This window comes from Nerophis ophidion, linkage group LG05 (assembly GCF_033978795.1).
Source record: "Nerophis ophidion isolate RoL-2023_Sa linkage group LG05, RoL_Noph_v1.0, whole genome shotgun sequence".
Taxonomy (NCBI): Eukaryota; Metazoa; Chordata; class Actinopteri; order Syngnathiformes; family Syngnathidae; genus Nerophis; species Nerophis ophidion.
In genome coordinates this window covers 75,616,549-75,637,276 of record NC_084615.1, presented here as the reverse complement: position 1 = coordinate 75,637,276, position 20,728 = coordinate 75,616,549, and the positions used below count along the sequence as shown (strand labels likewise).

Genomic DNA, 20,728 nt, shown 5'->3' with positions numbered 1-20,728 from the left:
CATGCATACACAAAAGCACGAGTTGCAGTCTATTCCTCATTAACCTGCAAGCGGGACCTTTAGCTTACAAAAAACATAGAAACTAGACTACATTATCAAACATGCCTAATTGACAAAGCTGTGTGGATGAATAAAACGTACATGATTTCAAAGGAAAATGCAAGGTGAGCAGAATGCTGCTTTGACCTTAGCGGAAGCAACTCGTCCGCTCAAAGAAGAAATGACAAAATCTATGCATGATGACTCAGTGTGTTTTCCTGAAAATCCATATTTATTTTAAAAGTGTAATGATGACAACAGATAGCTTTTTTTTCTTCCACAAACAAAAACATAATCTGTGGACTAGGGGATGTCCGATAATATCGGACTGCCCATATCAATGCTTTAAAATGTAATATAGGTATCGGTTTCATAAAGGAAAATGTATTTTTTAAAACGCCGCTGTGTACACGGACAAAGGGAGAAGTACAGAGCGCCAATAAACCTAATAAACCCGGCCCAGTCACATAATATCTACGGCGTCTTCAGTAATGCGGATGCTGTATCGATCCATTGTGGTGAAGAAGGAGCTGAGCCGGAAGGCAAAGCTCTAAATTTACCGGTCGATCTACGGTCGATCTGAGCTTTGGGTCATGACCGAAAGGATAAGATCACGGGTACAAGCGGCCGCAATGAGTTTCCTCCGCCGTGTGGCGGGTCTCTCCCTTAGAGATAGGGTGAGAAGCTCTGTCATCCGGGAGGAACTCAAAGTAAAGCCGCTGCTCCTCCACATGGAGAGGAGCCAGATGAGGTGGTTCGGGCATCTGGTCAGGATGCCACCCGAACGCCTCCCTAAGGAGGTGTTTAGGGCACGTCCAACCGGTAGGAGGCCACGGGGAAGACCCAGGATACGTTGGGAAGACTATGTCTCCCGGCTGGCCTGGGAACGCCTCGGGATCCCCCGGGAGGAGCTGGACGAACTGGCTGGGGAGAGGAAAGTCTGGGCTTCCCTGCTTCGGCTGCTGCCCCCGCGACTCGACCTTGGGTAAGCGGAAGAAGATGGATGGATGGACCGTGAAAAAAGTGTGGTGCAGACTGAGAACTGAAGTAACACAACTGACCCTCTACAGGGTGCTTGGGTTCATAAACGTGTTGAAAATCCACGTGGACGTGCGGACCAGGCCTAGAACATCCACATAAATTGATGTATACAGCAAGTGCTGAGAAAAACAATCCCGCATTTTGACGTGGAAAAAAAACAACTGGGAAAATATGTGCCCGGGTCGTCCGAGTAAGCTGCCAGGTATTTTCTTCTGCTTTTGAAAATTGGAATCAAAACAAGTCAAGTCGGCTGCTTGGCTCTATACATGAAATATCACCATAACTGTTTACCCGAGCGAGGACAGACCCCCTCCAGTCAGCCTGAATCATCCTCTAAACAATTACTGTCATATATTTGATAAGGCTGCGAGTCCCTTTATGGAGTTTCGCTTCTTTTTCATGAAGAGCTGGCGTGATTTTGTGCCCGCTGATTTGGCAAAAGCGGACGATTATTTGACAGAAGCCTTGACCGCATAAGACAGCGAGGGTTTGAAATGTTTGCGTTCAGCTGACGTGTTCAATTCGCTCCTTCGCCCGCACGAAGATGCAGGTCGGAACTAGTGTTGTCCTGATACCAATATATTCGATATTTTTCTAAATAAAGACCACAAAAAATTGCATTATACTCTTTATTTTAACAAAAAAATCTTGGGGTAGATTAAACATACCGATATGTTTATTTTTGCAATTTAGTCCTTAAATAAAATAGTGAACATACTAGAACACTTGTCTTTTATTAGTAAGTAAACAAACAAAGGCTCCTAACTAGTCTACTATCATATGCAATATCATTCTATTATTTTTTCAACATTATTAAGGACAAGTGGTAGAAAATTAAGTATTAATCTACTTGTTCATTTACTGTTAATATCTGCTTACTTTCTCTTTTAACGTGTTCTATCTAAACTTTTGTTAAAATGGAATTATCACTTATTCTTCTGTTGTTTTATACTTTCCATTATTTTGGGATGATACCACACATTTGGGTATCAATTCGATACCAAGTCGTTACAAGATCATACATTGGTCATATTCAAAGTCCTCATTTGTCCAGTGACGTATTTTCTGAGTTTATAACGCCGCTGTGTACACCAGGTGTGGCCAGCGTAGCTGAGGGGAAACAGCGCTCAGGGAGAAATACAGGAAACAGACAAAATAATAAAACAGACAAAATAATAAAACATTTTTTAATTACGAAAGATGTTGTGATGGCAAAAAAAATAGACATGATCATAGTAGTATTGACTGCATAACGTGCCTGTACTTGGTATCATTACAGTGGATGTCAGGTGTAGATCCATTAATGGTGTTTGTTTACATTTTCATGCCGGTGAGCTACAGTGTGTAGTGAAGCATGTTTAGCTATTCCTCGTCCTGCAGGGATGATACTTGATGATTAATGATTTAGAAGCAGCTAAAACACTGTTAGCTGCTAGCTAGCTAGCCATGTCTTAAAGCACCTCTTCCTGAGGTCGTTTCAGTGTTATAACGTCACCTTTATCGTTAGTTCTTAAGCCAAAATGCGTCCGTTCTCCCTTTTCTGTCTACACAACATGTCTGCTTGTAAGTACGCAACAATGGGAGACTGGACTTTCTGCTCCGCTGCTCCCAGTCTGTGGAACGCTCTCCCTGACCATCTGAGGGCACCACAGACTGTGGATGCTTTTAAAAAAAGGCTTAGAAACCCATCTTTTAAAAAAAAAGCCTATTTATAGACATGCATGCCGGTTCTAGCTACTGAGCTGTGTGACATCGTGTGGGTCGCAGTGACCATCAATGCAAGGGGCATGATAGCAGGTTTGACTCCCGTTTATTGTTTCAACACACACGTTTTCTTGCCAGTCGATCGTGCCAATTCCTAGCACGCTCTCCTTTCCTGCTCGTCGCGGCGCGCCTTTCGTCTTCCGCGGGTTGTGGCATCTCGCTCTGGGTCGCTCTCGTCGCTCTCGTGGTCTTTGTTGCCGGTGGTTTCCTCTTCTACTTCTGCCACGATTACTCCTCACACTCTCCCCTTTTATGCCACAGCAGAAGATGAAGGGATTGAGAGCGGGTGTGTCGTGTACGCACCTGACTCTGATGGCTGCAGTGTCGCTCCAGGCGTGCCCCGCCACTGCGTTCTGCTGCATGCTCCGCCTCCTGGCCGCCATCTTGGTCAGGACCGCTGTTCGTCCTCGGCTCCGTCTCTCAACAGGCTGTTTCTACTTTCATATTTTATTTATTTTTATTATCTTTTTACTATTGTTATTATTACAATTGTTTTTACACTGTGGCACTTTGAGGTTGTTTGCTCAACGTAAAGGGCTTTTTTTACAAATGAAATCTATTATTATTATTATTACTCTGTGATTGTGTGTCGCCCAACATGCTCCTCTGGTCGTAAACCAGCAATGACTCAACGTGCTGACGAAGCGGGTGCGGTGGGGGCAGGGGGGTTGGTGGGTGCACCGGTAAGTTTTAGAGGCAGTATAGTACCGAAAATTATTCATTAGTATGGCGGTACCATACTAATACCGTGCAACCCTAGTCGGAACATGTCCTTATAACGACTGCCCGTCCTTGCTCAGTCGTAGCTTCGACCTGCTTCGTCTTCGGTCACCGCGTTCTCCCTCGCTTCGAGCTGGCTTCATCATGCGAAGGAAGGAGCAGGCCCTGGGCCCCGCGTAGCTGATTGGGAGGATTAGTGGCGTGCGAGGGACTTTGTCACCAGCTTTCTGGGAAATCCAATTACGGAATATCATAAGCCTTACGAGTTTCCTACACGGGCGAATCCTCCTTAAAAATGCACACTGGCGCGCGGACCCGGTCAGTGTTTAGCAGCTGTCCTCTCTCTAGTGCTCGCGTGACAATCTCCCTTGAAAGTGCTCTGGATAGATCTTTTTTTTTTTTTTTCTTCCAAGTATGATACAAGGCCTGGAGCACTCTTCTTCCTCTCGCCCCTGCATTGCAGCAAATGGTGAACAGCAGGAGGCCATTGAAGAAGGGATTGTTATTTGCTCAGCCTGGGAGAGGAAGCGGCGGCCAGGGGGGTTTCCGTCTCTTATCTGCGCGCATCGCTGCTCTTTAATTAAACGTGTTAAGGATGACGTATCTGTGTGACTTAAAAGGGGGTCCTATTATGCAAAACCAACTTCTCTTGCCTCTCGGTACATGGTTTTGTTCATCCGTAAATGTGGAATCAAACCATGGAGGCATGGCGGAGATATGTATTAAACCGAGGGGTGTCCAACCTATGGCCCGCGTGATGAGTTTGCCAAGTATAAATATTAGCTAATTTATTTATTTTTTTCTTCACGAGAGCCTATATCCGCTGCATTCGGGCGGTAGGCGGGGTACACCCTGGACAAGTCGCCACCTCATCGCAGGGCCAACACAGATAGACAGACAACATTCACACTCACATTCACACACTAGGGCCAATTTAGTGTTGCCAATCAACCTATCCCCAGGTGCATGTCTTTGGAAGTGGGAGGAAGGGAGGGAACCCACGCATTCACGGGGAGAACATGCAAACTCCACACAGAAAGATCCCGAGCACAGGATCGAACCCAGGACCTTTGTATTGTGATGCAGACATCAATCAAAGTTGACTTGGGGTGGTTTAGCTCGGTTGGTAGAGTGGCCGTGCCAGCAACTTGAGGGTTGCAGGTTCAATTCCCACTTCTGCCATCCTAGTCACTGCCGTTGTGTCCTTGGGCGAGACACTTTACCCACCTGCTCCCAGTGCCACCCACGCTGGTTTGAATGCCATCCATCCATCATCTTCCGCTTATCCGAGGTCGGGTCGCGGGGGCAACAGCCTAAGCAGGGAAACCCAGACTTCCCTCTCCCCAGCCACTTCGTCTAGCTCTTCCCGGGGGATCCCGAGGCGTTCCCAGGCCAGCCGGGAGACATAGTCTTCCCAACGTGTCCTGGGTCTTCCCCGTGGCCTCCTACCGGTTGGACGTGCCCTAAACACCTCCCTAGGGAGGCGTTCGGGTGGCATCCTGACCAGATGCCCGAACCACCTCATCTGGCTCCTCTCGATGTGGAGGAGCAGCGGCTTTACTTTGAGTTCCTCCCGGATGGCAGAGCTTCTCACCCTATCTCTAAGGGAGAGACCCGCCATACGGCGGAGGAAACTCATTTGGGCCGCTTGTACCCGTGATCTTATCCTTTCGGTCATGACCCAAAGCTCATGACCATAGGTGAGGATGGGAACGTAGATCGACCGGTAAATTGAGAGCTTTGCCTTCCGGCTCAGCTCCTTCTTCACCACAACGGATCGGTACAACGTCCGCATTACTGAAGACGCCGCACCGATCCGCCTGTCGATCTCACGATCCACTCTTCCCTCACTCGTGAACAAGACTCCTAGGTACTTGGTTTGAGTGTAACTTAGATATTGGGTTTCACTATGTAAAGCGCTTTGAGTCACTAGAGAAAAAGCGCTATATAAATATAATTCACTTCACTTCACTTCACTTACATAACCCTAAATCAGGAATGTCTCAAAGGGCTGCACAAGCCACAACCGCATCCTCGGCCAAGAAAAAACTCAACCCGATGGCATGCAATGAGAAACCTTGGAGGGGACCGCAGATGTGGTTACCCTGCCCTTGGGCAAACGGTGCAATGGACGTCAAATGGATCTAGTTAATAGTGCGAGAGTCCAGTCCATAGTGGGCCCAGCAGGGGGATCACTTTGAGTGGGGACTAGTCAGCAGCGCAGTCGTCCCCAACTGATGCACAGATGAGTGGTCAACCCCGGGTCTCGACTTTGAACAGCTAGCGCAACGCTTCATCAGAGGTCACCTGATTAAGGGACGGCGTGGCGCAGTGGGAGAGTGGCCGTGCGCAACCCGAGGGTCACTGGTTCAAATCCCACCTAGAACCAACCTCGTCATGTCCGTTGTGTCCTGAGCAAGACACTTCACCCTTGCTCCTGATGGGTGCTGGTTGGCGCCTTGCATGGCAGCTCCCTCCATCAGTGTGTGAATGTGTGTGTGAATGGGTAAATGTGGAAGTAGTGTCAAAGCGCTTTGAGTACCTTGAAGGTAGAAAAGTGCTATACAAGTACAACCCATTTATATCCTCTCCACGCAGGAGAGGGGTGCAGAGCAGAAAAGAGACGGCAGATCAAATGGTCTAAAAGTGGGGTCCATATAAAGACTAGTGTATGCAAATGAGTTTTAAGATGGGACTTAAATGCTTCTACTGAGGTAGCATCTCTAACTGATACTAGGAGGACATTCCAGAGTACTGGAACCCGAATAGAAAACGCTCTATAGCCCACAGACTGTTTTGGGGCTCTGTCAGGTTCAAACACTGGTGACATCTATTAATCGGACAAGAACCAAGGAACCAAGCAGACACAAGGTTCAATAGAGCTCATGAGGAGACACGTGTTTTGGGCTGTACTCTAGTTACAGATCCAAACAACGTTCTAAAGCACAGCCCGCGTGCCTCCTGTATTTATTAAGGAAATCTTTATTACATCATTGTGACTAAGGGAAAAGGAGGGAGTGGACTCCACAAGATATGATAATACAAAATTGCAAATATGTTGACACTTGGTGCTATCGCCCAGTCTGTTCTTGTGCTGGTCCCAGAACACAAAGTTTGGCCTTGGCAGTCAGCAGGCGGTATCTGAACAGAACACTCACGGAAAAGAAAAGGCAAGCAATCTCTCAGATTGCTAGCTCTGCACAAATACAGAAAAAACCCTTCAACACAAATTGAGAATACTTTATAGTAACGGCCCATGATGATAATATATACATAATTATTCTAACAGGCTCTGGGAATCACTAATAAGCCAGAGTTTTTGGAACGCAGATTTCTTGCCGGGACATATAGTACAATACAATCGGCAAGATAAGTATTGCATACGTAAGTTTGGAGGTTTCCCCTCTTGTGGGTTCTCCTTCCTCACGGAAGCTTGGTAGTCTAGTTTAACAATGTTTTATATCTGAGTATACACGCGCCGGGTCAGCACTGTGCTCAGCAAATTTTCAGTCCTTCTGCTGCTCTCCCTCTTGCCGTCGAAGTCTCGGGCACATGCGCGTAGCATCTGGCTGCAACTCCAACTCCACTCGTGTGACGTGTCCCCGGCTGCTGCTCATAAGCATGACAGGTTATTGGATAAAAATCCCAGCTGGGCAATCCAATCACCTACTAGCTGTGCCTCAATGCTGGTCCTTACACACCCCATTCCGCACGCCCCCCTTTACAGGAAGTACTAAAACCTTAAAATGTTGATTGATTGATTGATTGATTGAAACTTTTATTAGTAGATTGTACAGTTCAGTCCATATTCTGTACAACTGACCACTAAATGGTAACACCCCAATAAGTTTTTCAACGTGTTTAAGTCAGGGTCCACGTTAATCAATTCATGGTAGTTGCATCTTAAGTGCACAGGAATCCAGTGCAGGTGAGCCATTATCGACGTAATATGATCAAACTTTCTTGTTTGATCAACTGCTGTTCTAAATTTGTCCACTGGATGTCACAATAGCAATTATGTTAGGCAAGCAACCGGGGCCAAGCAAGAGGTTCACAGTTAAGGAGGACTGTGGCTCACATGCAACTTAAAACCCGCCGTTTTAAGTCTTCTGCTTTGAACATAATCGTCATTTGGCACTCTCCAAAATGTCTCTGTCAAACACGAGAGAAGTGAATTTAATAGTTTTTACTTCCTTTTCTTACGTTTTTTTGACTTAGCACTGGATTGACACGTGGACATGACAAAGGAGGTATTTGATACCTAGAACAGTTTATATAGAATAGTTTTTCGTTCAATCCCAGGTTGATTTAAATCCTGGCTCTGTAGATACACTGAGACAAAGCCTAAGCTCACTGTGTTTTTGAAACTACACCAATTTTCGCAGATTTTTCAACAAACTTGAAGTGATTTGTCCCGAGGAATCAATCAATCAATCAATGTTTATTTACATAGCCCCAAATCAAAAATGTCTCAAAGGACTGTACAAACCATTACGACTACAACATCCTCGGAAGAACCCACAAAAGGGCAAGGAAAACTCACACCCAGTGGGCAGGGAGAATTCACATCCAGTGGGACGCCAGTGACAATGCTGACTATGAGAAACCTTGGAGAGGACCTCAGATGTGGGCAACCCCACCCCCTCTAGGGGACCGAAAGCAATGGATGTCGAGCGGGTCTAACATGATACTGTGAAAGTTCAATCCATAGTGGCTCCAACACAGCCGCGAGAGTTCAGTTCAAGCGGATCCAAGACAGCAGCGAGAGTCCCGTCCACAGGAAACCATCTCAAGCGGAGGCGTATCAGCAGCGTAGAGATGTCCCCAACCGATACAGGCGAGCGGTCCATCCTGGGTCCCGACGAGCGGTCCGTCCTGGGTCTCGACTCTGGACAGCCAGTACTTCATCCATGGTCATCGGACCGGACCCCCTCCACAAGGGAGGGGGGGACATAGGAGAAAGAAAAGAAGCGGCAGATCAACTGGTCTAAAAAGGAGGTCTATTTAAAGGCTAGAGTATACAGATGAGTTTTAAGGTGAGACTTAAATGCTTCTACTGAGGTAGCATCTCAAACTGTTACCGGAAGGGCATTCCAGAGTACTGGAGCCCGAACGGAAAACGCTCTATAGCCCGCAGACTTTTTTTGGGCTCTAGGAATCACTAATAAGCCGGAGTCTTTTGAACGCAGATTTCTTGCCGGGACATACGAAGTGTTTGGGGGGAGGGACGTCTGGGCTTCCTTGTTTAGGCTGCTGCCCCCGCGACCCGACCTCGGATAAAGTTAAAGTTAAAAAGTTAAAGTACCAATGATTGTCACACACACACTAAGTGTGATAAGCGGAAAAAGATGGATGGATGGATGGTACCTTTTCATAATGTGCTTGTTTTATTTTTGGCCAAAGTATAACAAGAAAAACAACCTGGAGTTTTCTTTATTTTTAAGTGATCACGCCATGATTTTGCCATTGTAGCCCAATTGTGTGAATACATTTTCCTCCATGTGGCCCCTAAACTAGATGGAGTTTGACACCTCTGTATTAAACAATCTTGCCTTTTTTCAAACTTGCTTCCAAACAAGTCATTTTGAAGTTGAGACCTAAGTGATGTATTTTTCTCTAGTTACGACAGCGGATATCTCCATATATGGTAAAGGTTTACTCAAAGAGCTTTGCGCGAGTCCGGCATTTTTATTCAGTTGTGGTCCAAAGTTGTAGTCAATAAGTTCCTTCTTTTTCTCTGTCCTGTTGTTGTGGGGCAGACTGGCTCGCACATGCACATGCATGCCAGATTCTGCTGTTGCCATTTCTAAAAAAAAAAAGTAGGATATAGTTCTAACTTTATATCTGTCAGTAGACTCATGTGGAAGCTCTAAAGATGGTCTATAAAACATAATCTATGCAAAGCATCGCCATTGCCTCATTAATCGCATTAAGTCAATAACATCAACAGCTTTTTACCATCTGAAAATCAAGCAGACTTAGGAAGACTAATCCATGCCTTCCTCCAGCAGGTTAGACTACTTTAATGGTTTTCCCACTGGGCTCTCGAAAAGAGCTGCAGATGCAGTGCATCCAAAACACTGCTGCTCGAGTCCTGACCGGAACCAGGACATGTACCTTATTAGTGCAGAGCTTAATCGCTCTGCTTAAGTACAAGTCTTCTCATGGTCCTGTGGCAAAGTACATTTTCGAAATGTCAGAGCCAAAAGAACAATCTCCGGCTCTGAGAACCCCAGGGAGTGGACTCCTGCTAGTGCCAGGAGTCAGGACAAAACATAGTGAGGCTGCATTTCAGCTGTATGCTCCTTAAATCTAGAAAAGTATTCTTAAAGATGTAAGACAGGCTTCAGGGTTGACAATGTACAAATCCAAGCTAATAGTGCATATGACAACTGAAAGTGTTTTAGGGCTACACCCTAGGATTTTAATAATGATAGGTTTTAGAATAAGTTTATTTCAAGTTATCAGATTGAATTATGCTTTTTTTTTTTTTTTTTTTAGTTTTGCCTTCTTGTAATTTTCTGCACAGCACCTTAAATTGCCTTGTGAATGATTTGTAAGCTATATATAAATGTGCTTTGTCCTTCTTTGCCATTACATGGCCATACTAGGATTTGACAAGTACCGAGGTCAAAAATGTGTGTTCCAAGAAGAACTTTAAAAGGGTGAAATCACTTTTATCCCAGCACCATATAAATATGGTGCTGGGGACCATATTTTTATATATATATATATATATATATATATATATATGTAGGTGTGGGAAAAAATCACAAGACTACTTAATCTCTACAGAACTGTTTCATGAGGGGTTCCCTCAATCTCCTGATGATTGAGGGAACCCCTCATGAAACAGTAATGCGGACGTTGTACCGATCCGTTGTGGTGAAGAAGGAGCTGAGCCGGAAGGCAAAGCTCTCAATTTACCGGTCGATCTACGTTCCCATCCTCACCTATGGTCATGAGCTTTGGGTCATGACCGAAAGGATAAGATCACGGGTACAAGCGGCCGAAATGAGTTTCCTCCGCCGTGTGGCGGGGCTCTCCCTTAGAGATAGGGTGAGAAGCTCTGCCATCCGGGAGGAACTCAAAGTAAAGCCGCTGCTCCTTCACATCGAGAGGAGCCAGATGAGGTGGTTCGGGCATCTGGTCAGGATGCCACCCGAACGCCTCCCTAGGGAGGTGTTTAGGGCACGTCCAACCGGTAGGAGGCCACGGGGAAGACCCAGGACACTTTGGGAAGACTATGTCTCCCGGCTGGCCTGGGAACGCCTCGGGGTCCCCCGGGAAGAGCTAGACGAAGTGGCTGGGGAGAGGGAAGTCTGGGTTTCCCTGCTTAGGTTGTTGCCCCCGCGACTCGACCTCGGCTAAGCGGAAGAAGATGGATGGATGGATATATATACATATATATAAATATATATATATATGTATATATATATATATATATATATATATATATATATATATATATATATATATATATATATATATACTGTATATATATATATTTATTTATATCTATATGTATAATTATTTATATATATATATATATATATATATATATATATATATATATATATACATAGGTACAGTGGGGCAAAAAAGTATTTAGTCAGCCACCGATTGTGCAAGTTCTCCCACTTAAAATGATGACAGAGGTCTGTAATTTTCATCATAGGTACACTTCACCTGTGAGTAATGCAGCGACACATTCTCTTATCGTCGGCGCACATCAAGTTCAAAATTGCATCTCAAAGCGAGGAAGGCGCCGCTAGCATGAATGCTACTTAAATCGGGTTGCCAGATGTACCTTAAAAAATAAATGTTTCAATGCCCGATTGTAGCTGAGATAGGCGCCAGCGCCCCCCGCGACCCCGAAAGGGAATAAGCGGTAGAAAATGGATGGATGGATGGATATTTAGATTTAAAAGTATATGTTTCCATATTGAGCTGTCGAAAACACACTTTTTCCGGTGTGTTTATTAAGTAAGCGGCCAACAGAAGCCGATTATTTTGTTTTCGGGTTAGTGCAACCTGAAAACGTCACGCGCCAGTTTTGACTCGGCAGTTTTCGCCTCATTCGCCAACAGGCACCGAGCAGACGTCTTGTCAGTGCAGCAGATAATTAAATTAAGTTTATAAAACTTGGAATATAAGTTAAAGTTAAGTTAAAGTACCAATGAATGTCACACACACACACTAGGTGTGGTGAAATCTGTCCTCCGCATTTGACCCATCCCCTTGTTCACCTCCTGGAACGTGAGAGGAGCAGTGGGCAGCAGCGAGGCCGCGCCCGGGAATCATTTATGGTGATTTAACCCTCAATTCCAACCCTTGATGCTGAGTACCAAGCATGGAGGTAAAGGGTCCCATTTTTTCCGCCCGATTGTAGCTGAGATAGGCACCAGCGCCCCCCGCGACCCCAAAGGGAATAAGCGGTAGAAAATGGATGGATGGATTGATGCTGTCTATGGTTGCATTCATCATGTTTGTTTGGTTACTGAGTGCAGTCGGTCTGAGTTCCAGCACACATTGTTATTCAATGAGGATATTACACATCCAGTTTGCACCCTTTTGGTAGGAGACCGTGTCGTTTATTCCACTTTAATGAGACATGAATGTGTTTGATGCTTTTATTTAATGGACAAATTACATCATATTTCATAAAGACAATAATCTCACTGAGAGTAGATCTCCTTCATAAATAAAGCACAACTGAAACGTTGCCAAGTCCTATTAGTGAAACAAATATCTCACCTCTCTTTTGAAAGTTGGAGACCTGCTCTGTTCACAAAGCTGCACAATGAATTTATTTAAGCAGGACATACCCCTGTTAAAAAAGAATGTTTATTTGTATAAAGCTAAGCAGGAAATATATCTGTTTAAGACCAAAAAAAATATGCTCTTATTTTATATTGTACTTTCTGTCAAATCAATGACTTGTAGGTCAGTAAAACATTTGGAAAACGAGGCCGTAGGACATTCTAACTAAAAAGTTGTATATGTGTTCTGATAATACGGTATTTTTTAAAGAACATTTTATTCATGCAAGCAAATAATAACCTGTAATTATTCATGATTAATCACAGAATTAGAGTGTGATAACCAGATTTTAAAAAATAGCTTGACAGCCCTAACATACTGTATATATATATATATATGTATATATATATATATATATATATATATATATATATATATATATATATATATATATATATATATATATATATATATATATATATATATATATATATATATATATATATATATACATACATACATATATATACATACATGCGGTAGAAAATGGATGGATGGATATATACATATGTATATATTTATATTTCTATTTATATGGAAGAGCAACCATGCCAGAAACCTGAGGGTTCCTGGTTCGATCCCTGGCTTCCACCATCCTAGTCACGTCAGTTGTGTTCTTGAGCAAGACACTTCACCCTTGCTTCTGATGGGTCGTGGTTAGGGCCTTGCATGGCAGCTCCCACCATCAAGTGTGAATGGGTGAATATAGAAATAGTGTCAAAGTGCTTTGAGTAACTTGAACGTACTCCAATTATATGAATGGATGGATATAATATAATTAACATAATTGGATACTAAGAGTGCATGAATGTTCGACTCCGACCTTGTTTACTTTCTCCCTTAAAGGTTTTTGAATCAAGCAGAAAGCATGCATAAGTGTGGAAAGTGTTTTGCATTTTCCCATCATGCTTTGTAACGGGTATAAATGGGTGTACATTTATTTTTTTCTATGGTGAATAAACATTTGTATAATAACCACAAAGTTTAGTGACCATGTCTGTTTTTTTGTTGGTTGGAATTTTTCTTTTTCTAACGCTTCATGACTAGGGAAGGTTGTTTGCTTTGGATCACATAAGTAAATACTGCGCATAATCCCATTTAAGACATAATTCCTGGAAAACCTCATGCTGTCAACAATAGTGACAGAACCGAAGCGTCTAAATTGTCACAATTTTAAAATGTGGTAAGATTCCTTATTCATTTCATGATGTCTTGCGGGCCAATTTGATGACGTTGGCGAGCCACACTTGGCCCGCGGGCCGTAGTTCGAACATCCCTAACCTAGAGCAACACAATGAAATTCTAGTACAACAAAAACTTTCCTTGATGCAGAGCAATCACGTGTTATATTATCAAACATATTTGACAATCAGCACAATTTTGTGACAGTCCCCCTTTGTTATTAACATGCTGAATTTGACCAACATTAAAATATAAACTGACAAGCCTTTTTGCAATTTTAAATACGACAGGGATTTTGAACACAATACCTCCTGCTTTGCAACACAAGCACAAATGACGCGAGCCACAAGGGGCACAAGAAGTCAATGAGAGAAAACCTGACCCCATATTCTTACAGTGACAGCTGCATGACGTGACCAAGAATACGTCTGGGGCGACCTCTTATATGAAGCACATTGTTGTTAAATAATTTATATCTGACATACATTTCTTTATGCAAAACACCCCCACGTGGATCAGAAAGCCCTTTGCACAACGGGTGTTCTGCGTTTAGTGCAGGGCAGGCTGGATCTCTGTGAACAGACCCTAACTGACATGATAACGGTACTATACCAACAGCGTTTCACATCAATTTTTCAATAATTAGACTACCATAGAAAGACAACAATATATAATACAGTATGTATAAAAATACAATTTATGATTTCATAATTATACATATAGGTTATATTAAAATGTATATATTACTACTTTATATGGAATTTAAATAAATTGTGTATATATAATATATATATATATATATATATATATATATATATATATATATGTCTTGATTGGATTATCCGGAGAATAGTGCTCGATACCGTGGTAGAGCGCAATATGTAGGTGTGGGAAAAATCACAAGACTACTTCATCTCTACAGATCTGTTTCATGAGGGGTTCCCTCAATCATCAGGAGATTTTAATGGAAGCATTCACATACAATGGTTTATATAGAGCACAGAGTGGGTGGGTACACCTTACAACAGTGGTAATAAAAGATGCAACCTATGCTTAAAAGAGAAACTGTTTATTATATATCATCCAGATCTATCATCCCTCAACAAGCGCAGTGAAATCATTTCAACATGCCGCCATAGACGGAAACACCTCCTAGGTAACACATGAGCCAATCACCACACCCTACGCCTGCCTGTACCCACCCACTCTGTGCTCTATACAAACCATTGTATGTGAATGCTTCCATTAAAATCTCCTGATGATTGAGGGAACCCCTCATGAAACAGATCTGTAGAGATGAAGTAGTCTTGTGATTTTTCCCACACCTACATATATATATATATATATATATATATATATATATATATATATATATATATATATATATATATATATATAAGTGTACAAATGTATATATTTGATTTAAATGTTAAACTGTGTATATGAGACGTGTGCTACATATATGTTGCTTATATATTGTTTAAAAAAAAAGTAATGTAAGTTTAGCATGTTTTAGATTTTATATATTTTGAACCTTATTCTTGTTTTGTATAAGCGTTGCTTCAACCTACGCCCTTTCGGCTCAATCATTGCTCAAATGAGTGTTTTTTTTTTTCTTTTTTTGTTGTTGTTCTTTGCTCTATGTGAAGATTGCCGAAATAAATAAATAAAGAAAGAAAGAAAGAAAGAAACTAGTAAACCATCCATAAGTGCATAATACTACACATCATAATGGCTGTGGAGTTAAAACTCAGAAGTCAGTAATCCATGCCCTCCATGGTCAAATTCATTGGTAAACTACAATTCCCAGAATGCCAAGGTAACATATTAATTGAAAGCACCTGAAAATGAATGAGGTTCAGTCACTCATTCACCCAACATGGAAAGAACAGCAGCAAGCAGCCACAACCGCAATTTCCACTCAACAAGTTTCTCCAAACACACCAATGGTCGGTGAATATGCTTTTTCATTTAATGATGATCAAAAGGCTTTGTTTGTTAATTTTAACTTGTACCTGCAAGCTTGTTAATTTGCTTACTGGATTTTTTCATTTGTTTGTTTGAACTGCTGGGGTTCAAATTGAACCACTGCATTACTGCATTGACCTTTTGAGCCTTGATTTCATACTGTGTTTGACCAGTTAAAAGCAAATTGTTTAAAGCACATGGAAACGTTTAAAGCATGGGTGTCAAACTCTGGCCCGGGGGCCAAATTTGGCCCGCCGTGTATTTTCATTTGGCCCTTGAGGCAATATCAAATTAACATTAGAGCTGGCCCGCCGGTACTATGCAGCGGCGGTGTTGCTGTAACACCGCATTCACCGCTTATACTCATACTTGCTAACCCCCTACAAAATTTCAGTGCCCCACACGAAAATCACAGGGGGCAACCCATCCATCCATCCATCCATCATCTTCCGCTTATCCGAGGTCGGGTCGCGGGGGCAACAGCCTAAGCAGGGAAACCCAGACTTCCCTCTCCCCAGCCACTTCGTCTAGCTCTTCCCGGGGGATCCCGAGGCGTTCCCAGGCCAGCCGGGAGACATAGCCTTCCCAACGTGTCCTGGGTCTTCCCCGTGGCCTCCTACCGGTTGGACATGCACTAAACACCTCCCTAGGGAGGCGTTCGGGTGGCATTCTGACCAGATGCCCGAACCACCTCATCTGGCTCCTCTCCATGTGGAGGAGCAGCGGCTTTACTTTGAGTTCCTCCCGGATGACAGAGCTTCTCACCCTATCTCTAAGGGAGAGACCCGCCACACGGCGGAGGAAACTCATTTCGGCCGCTTGTACCCGTGATCTTATCCTTTTGGTCATGACCCAAAGCTCATGACCATAGGTGAGGATGGGAACGTAGATCGGCCGGTAAATTGAGAGCTTTGCCTTCTGGCTCAGCTCCTTCTTCACCACAACGGATCGATACAACGTCCGCATTACTGAAGACGCCGCACCGATCCGCCTGTCGATCTCATGATCCACTCTTCCCTCACTCGTGAACAAGACTCCTAGGTACTTGAACTCCTCCACTTGGGGCAGGGTCTCCTCCCCAACCCGGAGATGGCACTCCACCCTTTTCCGGGCGAGAACCATGGACTCGGACTTGGAGGTGCTGATTCTCATTCCGGTCGCTTCACACTCGGCTGCGAACCGATCCAGTGAGAGCTGAATATCCCGGCCAGATGAAACCATCAGAACCACATCATCTGCAAAGAGCAGAGACCTAATCCTGCGGCCACCAAACCGGAACCCCTCAATGCCTTGGCTGCGCCTAGAAATTCTGTCCATAAAAGTTATGAACAGAATCGGTGACAAAGGACAGCCTTGGCGGAGTCCAACCCTCACTGGAAACGTGTCCGACTTACTGCCAGCAATGCGGACCAAGCTCTGACACTGATCATACAGGGAGCGGACCGCCACAATAAGGGAGTCTCTGAGCACTCCCCACAGGACTTCCCGAGGGACACGGTCGAATGCCTTCTCCAAGTCCACAAAGCACATGTAGACTGGTTGGGCAAACTCCCATGCACCCTCAAGAACCCTGAAGAGAGTACAGAGCTGGTCCACAATTCCACGACCAGGACGAAAACCACACTGTTCCTCTTGAATCCGAGGTTCGACAATCCGGCGTAGCCTCCTCTCCAGTACACCTGAATAAACCTTACCGGGAAGGCTGAGGAGTGTGATCCCACGATAGTTGGAACACACCCTCCGGTCCCCCTTCTTAAAGAGAAACAGAATACAATGATTTGCAAATCATTGTATTCCGTTTATATTTACATCTAACACAATTTCCCAACTCCTATGGAAACGGGGTTTGTAGAAAATGACCACAGGTTCATGGTGGCAGAAAGGTTTGTTTGACCCGCACGCAGCCCTCTTTGCTGCTCTGTTGTCAAACAAAGCACGACACTTAAGACCTTGAAGGTGACAATAACTGTCACCAGAAGATGGACTCGGGAGGCGTTGATTCCCTTTGGGATTGCTTACCAGGCAATCTCGCAAGTGCGGGACACGATCACCAAGAGGGCAAGGGGAGGGCCACAGATGGGGGGGGGAAAGGGAAGACGGAGCATAGTTGAATGAACTCTGGGGGATAGCGGAGCACGGAGAGCACCATAAATATTGTTGGTGGAGAAAAAAAAAAATGTGACTGAGAAGAAGCGCGAACTGATTTGTCACAGCCGTTTTGGGCCTGAACAGTGAAAAGACAAAAGAGATGCAATTCGCAGGATTTTGCATACAACACAAAATTAATATCCAGCCTACTTTTTCGATTGATTGATTGATTGATACTTTTATTAGTAGATTGCACAGTTCAGTACATATTCCGTACAATTGACCACTAAATGGTAACACCCCAATAAGTTTTTCAACTTGTTTAAGTCGGGGTCCACGTTAATCAATTCATGGTACAAATATATACTATCAACATAATACAGTCATCACACAAGTTAATCATCATAGTATGTACATTGAATTATTTACATTATTTACAATCTGAGCTTTGGTTGATATCAGAACTTCAGTCATCAACAATTGCATCAACAGAGAAATGTGGACATTGAAACAGTGTAGGTCTTATTTAGTAGGATATGTACAGCCAGCAGAGAACATAGTGAGTTCACATAGCATAAGAACAAGTATATACATTAGAAGTACATTTGAGTTGTTTATAATCTGGGGAGATGGGATGTGAATGGAGGAGGGTATTAGTAAAGTGTTGAAGTTGCCTGGAGGTGTTGTTTTAGAGCGCTTTTGAAGGAATATAGAGATGCACTTACTTTTATACCTGTTGGGAGTGCATTCCACATTGATGTGGCATAGAAAGAGAATGAGTTAAGACCTTTGTTAGATCGGAATCTGGGTTTAACGTGGTTTGTGGAGCTCCCCCTGGTGTTGTGGTTATGACGGTCATTTACGTTAAGGAAGTAGTTTGACATGTACTTCGGTATCAAGGAGGTGTAGTGGATTTTATAGACTAGGCTCAGTGCAAGTTGTTTTACTCTGTCCTCCACCCTGAGCCAGCCCACTTTGGAGAAGTGGGTTGGATTGAGGTGTGATCTGGGGTGGAGGTCTAAAAGTAACCGGATTAGCTTATTCTGGGATGTTTGGAGTCTAGATTTGAGGGTTTTGGAGGTGCTGGGGTACCAGGAGGTGCAAGCGTAATCGAAGAAGGGTTGAATGAGAGTTCCCGCTAGAATCCTCAAGGTGCTTTTGTTGACCAGAGAGGAGATTCTGTAAAGGAATCTCGTTCTTTGGTTGACCTTTTTGATCACCTTGGTTGCCATTTTATCACAGGAAAGATTGGCCTCTAGAATGGAACCTAGGTAGGTGATCTCATCCTTCCTGGTGATAACAATGTCACCCACTTTTATAGTGAAGTCACTGACCTTCTTACGTTTGATATGGGACCCAAATAGGATGGATTCCGTTTTACCTAAGTGTATGGATAGCTTGTTGTCAGCGAGCCAGGTGCCAATATTGAGGAGTTCAGCACTGAGGATTTGTTCCACCTGTGACTTGTCCTTGCCGGATACCAGCAGGGCCGAGTCATCCGCAAACAGGAACAATTCACAGTGACATGCTGATGGCATGTAGTTCACGTATATTAGGAACAGTAAAGGTCCTAGTATACTCCCCTGAGGGACTCCACAGCTTACTGAGAGGGGAGGGGACATGGTAATCTGAATTTTTTCACCAAACATGTGATTTCTCCCTATTTTTAAAGAAACCAGTACACACACTGCAAAAAGTCAGTGTTCAAAAACAAAAAAATATATATATATGTATAAAAATGAGTGGTATTTTACTTGTACTGGGCTTCACGGTGGCAGAGGGGTTAGTGCGTCTGCCTCACAATACGAAGGTCCTGCAGTCCTGGGTTCAAATCCAGGCTCGGGATCTTTCTGTGTGGAGTTTGCATGTTCTCCCCGTGAATGCGTGGGTTCCCTTTGGGTACTCCGGCTTCCTCCCACCTCCAAAGACATGCACCTGGGGATAGGTTGATTGGCAACACTAAATTGGCCCTAGTGTGTGAATGTGAGTGTGAATGTTGTCTGTCTATCTGTGTTGGCCCTGCGATGAGGTGGCGAATTGTCCAGGTTGTACACCGCCTTCCGCCCGATTGTAGCTGAGATAGGCGCCAGCGCCCCCCGCGACTCCGAAAGGGAATAAGCGTTAGAAAATGGATGGATGGATTTACTTGAACTAAGCAAAATGATCTTCTAATACGAGGGTGTCAAACTCTGGCCCGCGGGCCAAATTTGGCCCGCCGTGTAATTTCATTTGGCCCTTGAGGCAATATCAAATGAACATTATAGCCGGCCTGGCGCTGTAACACCACATTTACCGCTAATACTCATACTCGTCAACCCTCGTAATTTTCCTGGGAGACTCCTGAAGTTCAGTGCCTCTCCCGATTTCCACCCGGACAATAATATTGGGGGCGGCCCGTAAAAGCACTGCTATTGCCGTTCTCTACATGTCGCCACGTTCGCTTTTCTTCCATTAAAAACAGCGTGCCGGCCCACTCACATAATATATGCGGCTCATACACACACACACACAAGTGTATGCAAGGCATACTTGGTCAACAGCCATACAGGTCACACTGAGGGTGGCCGTATAAACAAGGTTAACACTGTTATAAATATGCGCCACACTGTGAACCCACAGCAAACAAGAATGACAAAAACATTTCGCACCGTAACACAACATAAACACAACCGGACAAATACCCAGAGCCCCTTGCATCACTAACTCTTCCGGGACGCTACAATATACACCCCCGCTTGATTAATTGATTGATTGATACTTTTATTAGTAGATTGCACAGTACAGTACATATTTCGTACAATTGACCACTAAATGGTAACACCCGAATAAGTTTTTCAACTTGTTTAAGTCGGGGTCCACGTTAATCAATTCATGGTACAAATATATACTATCAACATAATACAGTCATCACACAAGTTAATCATCATAGTATGTACATTGAATTATTTACATTTACAATCCGGGGGGTGGGATGAGGAGCTTTGGTTGATATCAGTACTTCAGTCATCAACAATTGCATCAACAGAGAAATGTGGACATTGAAACAGTGTAGGTCTTATTTAGTAGGATATGTACAGCCAGCAGAGAACATAGTGAGTTCACA

The 20,728-nt window shown here is 43.8% G+C and overlaps 1 protein-coding gene across 4 annotated transcripts in view; it reads left to right on the top strand.

Moving 5' to 3' along the window:
* gria3b (glutamate receptor, ionotropic, AMPA 3b) overlaps window positions 1-20,728 on the top strand; it is a 420,593-nt gene that overhangs the window by 105,794 nt on the left and 294,071 nt on the right. Inside the window, exon 1 of one of the 4 annotated variants that reach the window (XM_061901990.1) lies at window positions 15,383-15,518. The exons of the other annotated variants lie outside the window; for them this stretch is intronic. Within the exon in view, the coding sequence (XP_061757974.1) occupies window positions 15,449-15,518 (70 nt within the window). The 5' untranslated portion in view covers window positions 15,383-15,448. Of the gene's footprint in view, window positions 1-15,382; window positions 15,519-20,728 lie in introns of those variants that run through there. 4 annotated transcript variants of the gene reach the window in all.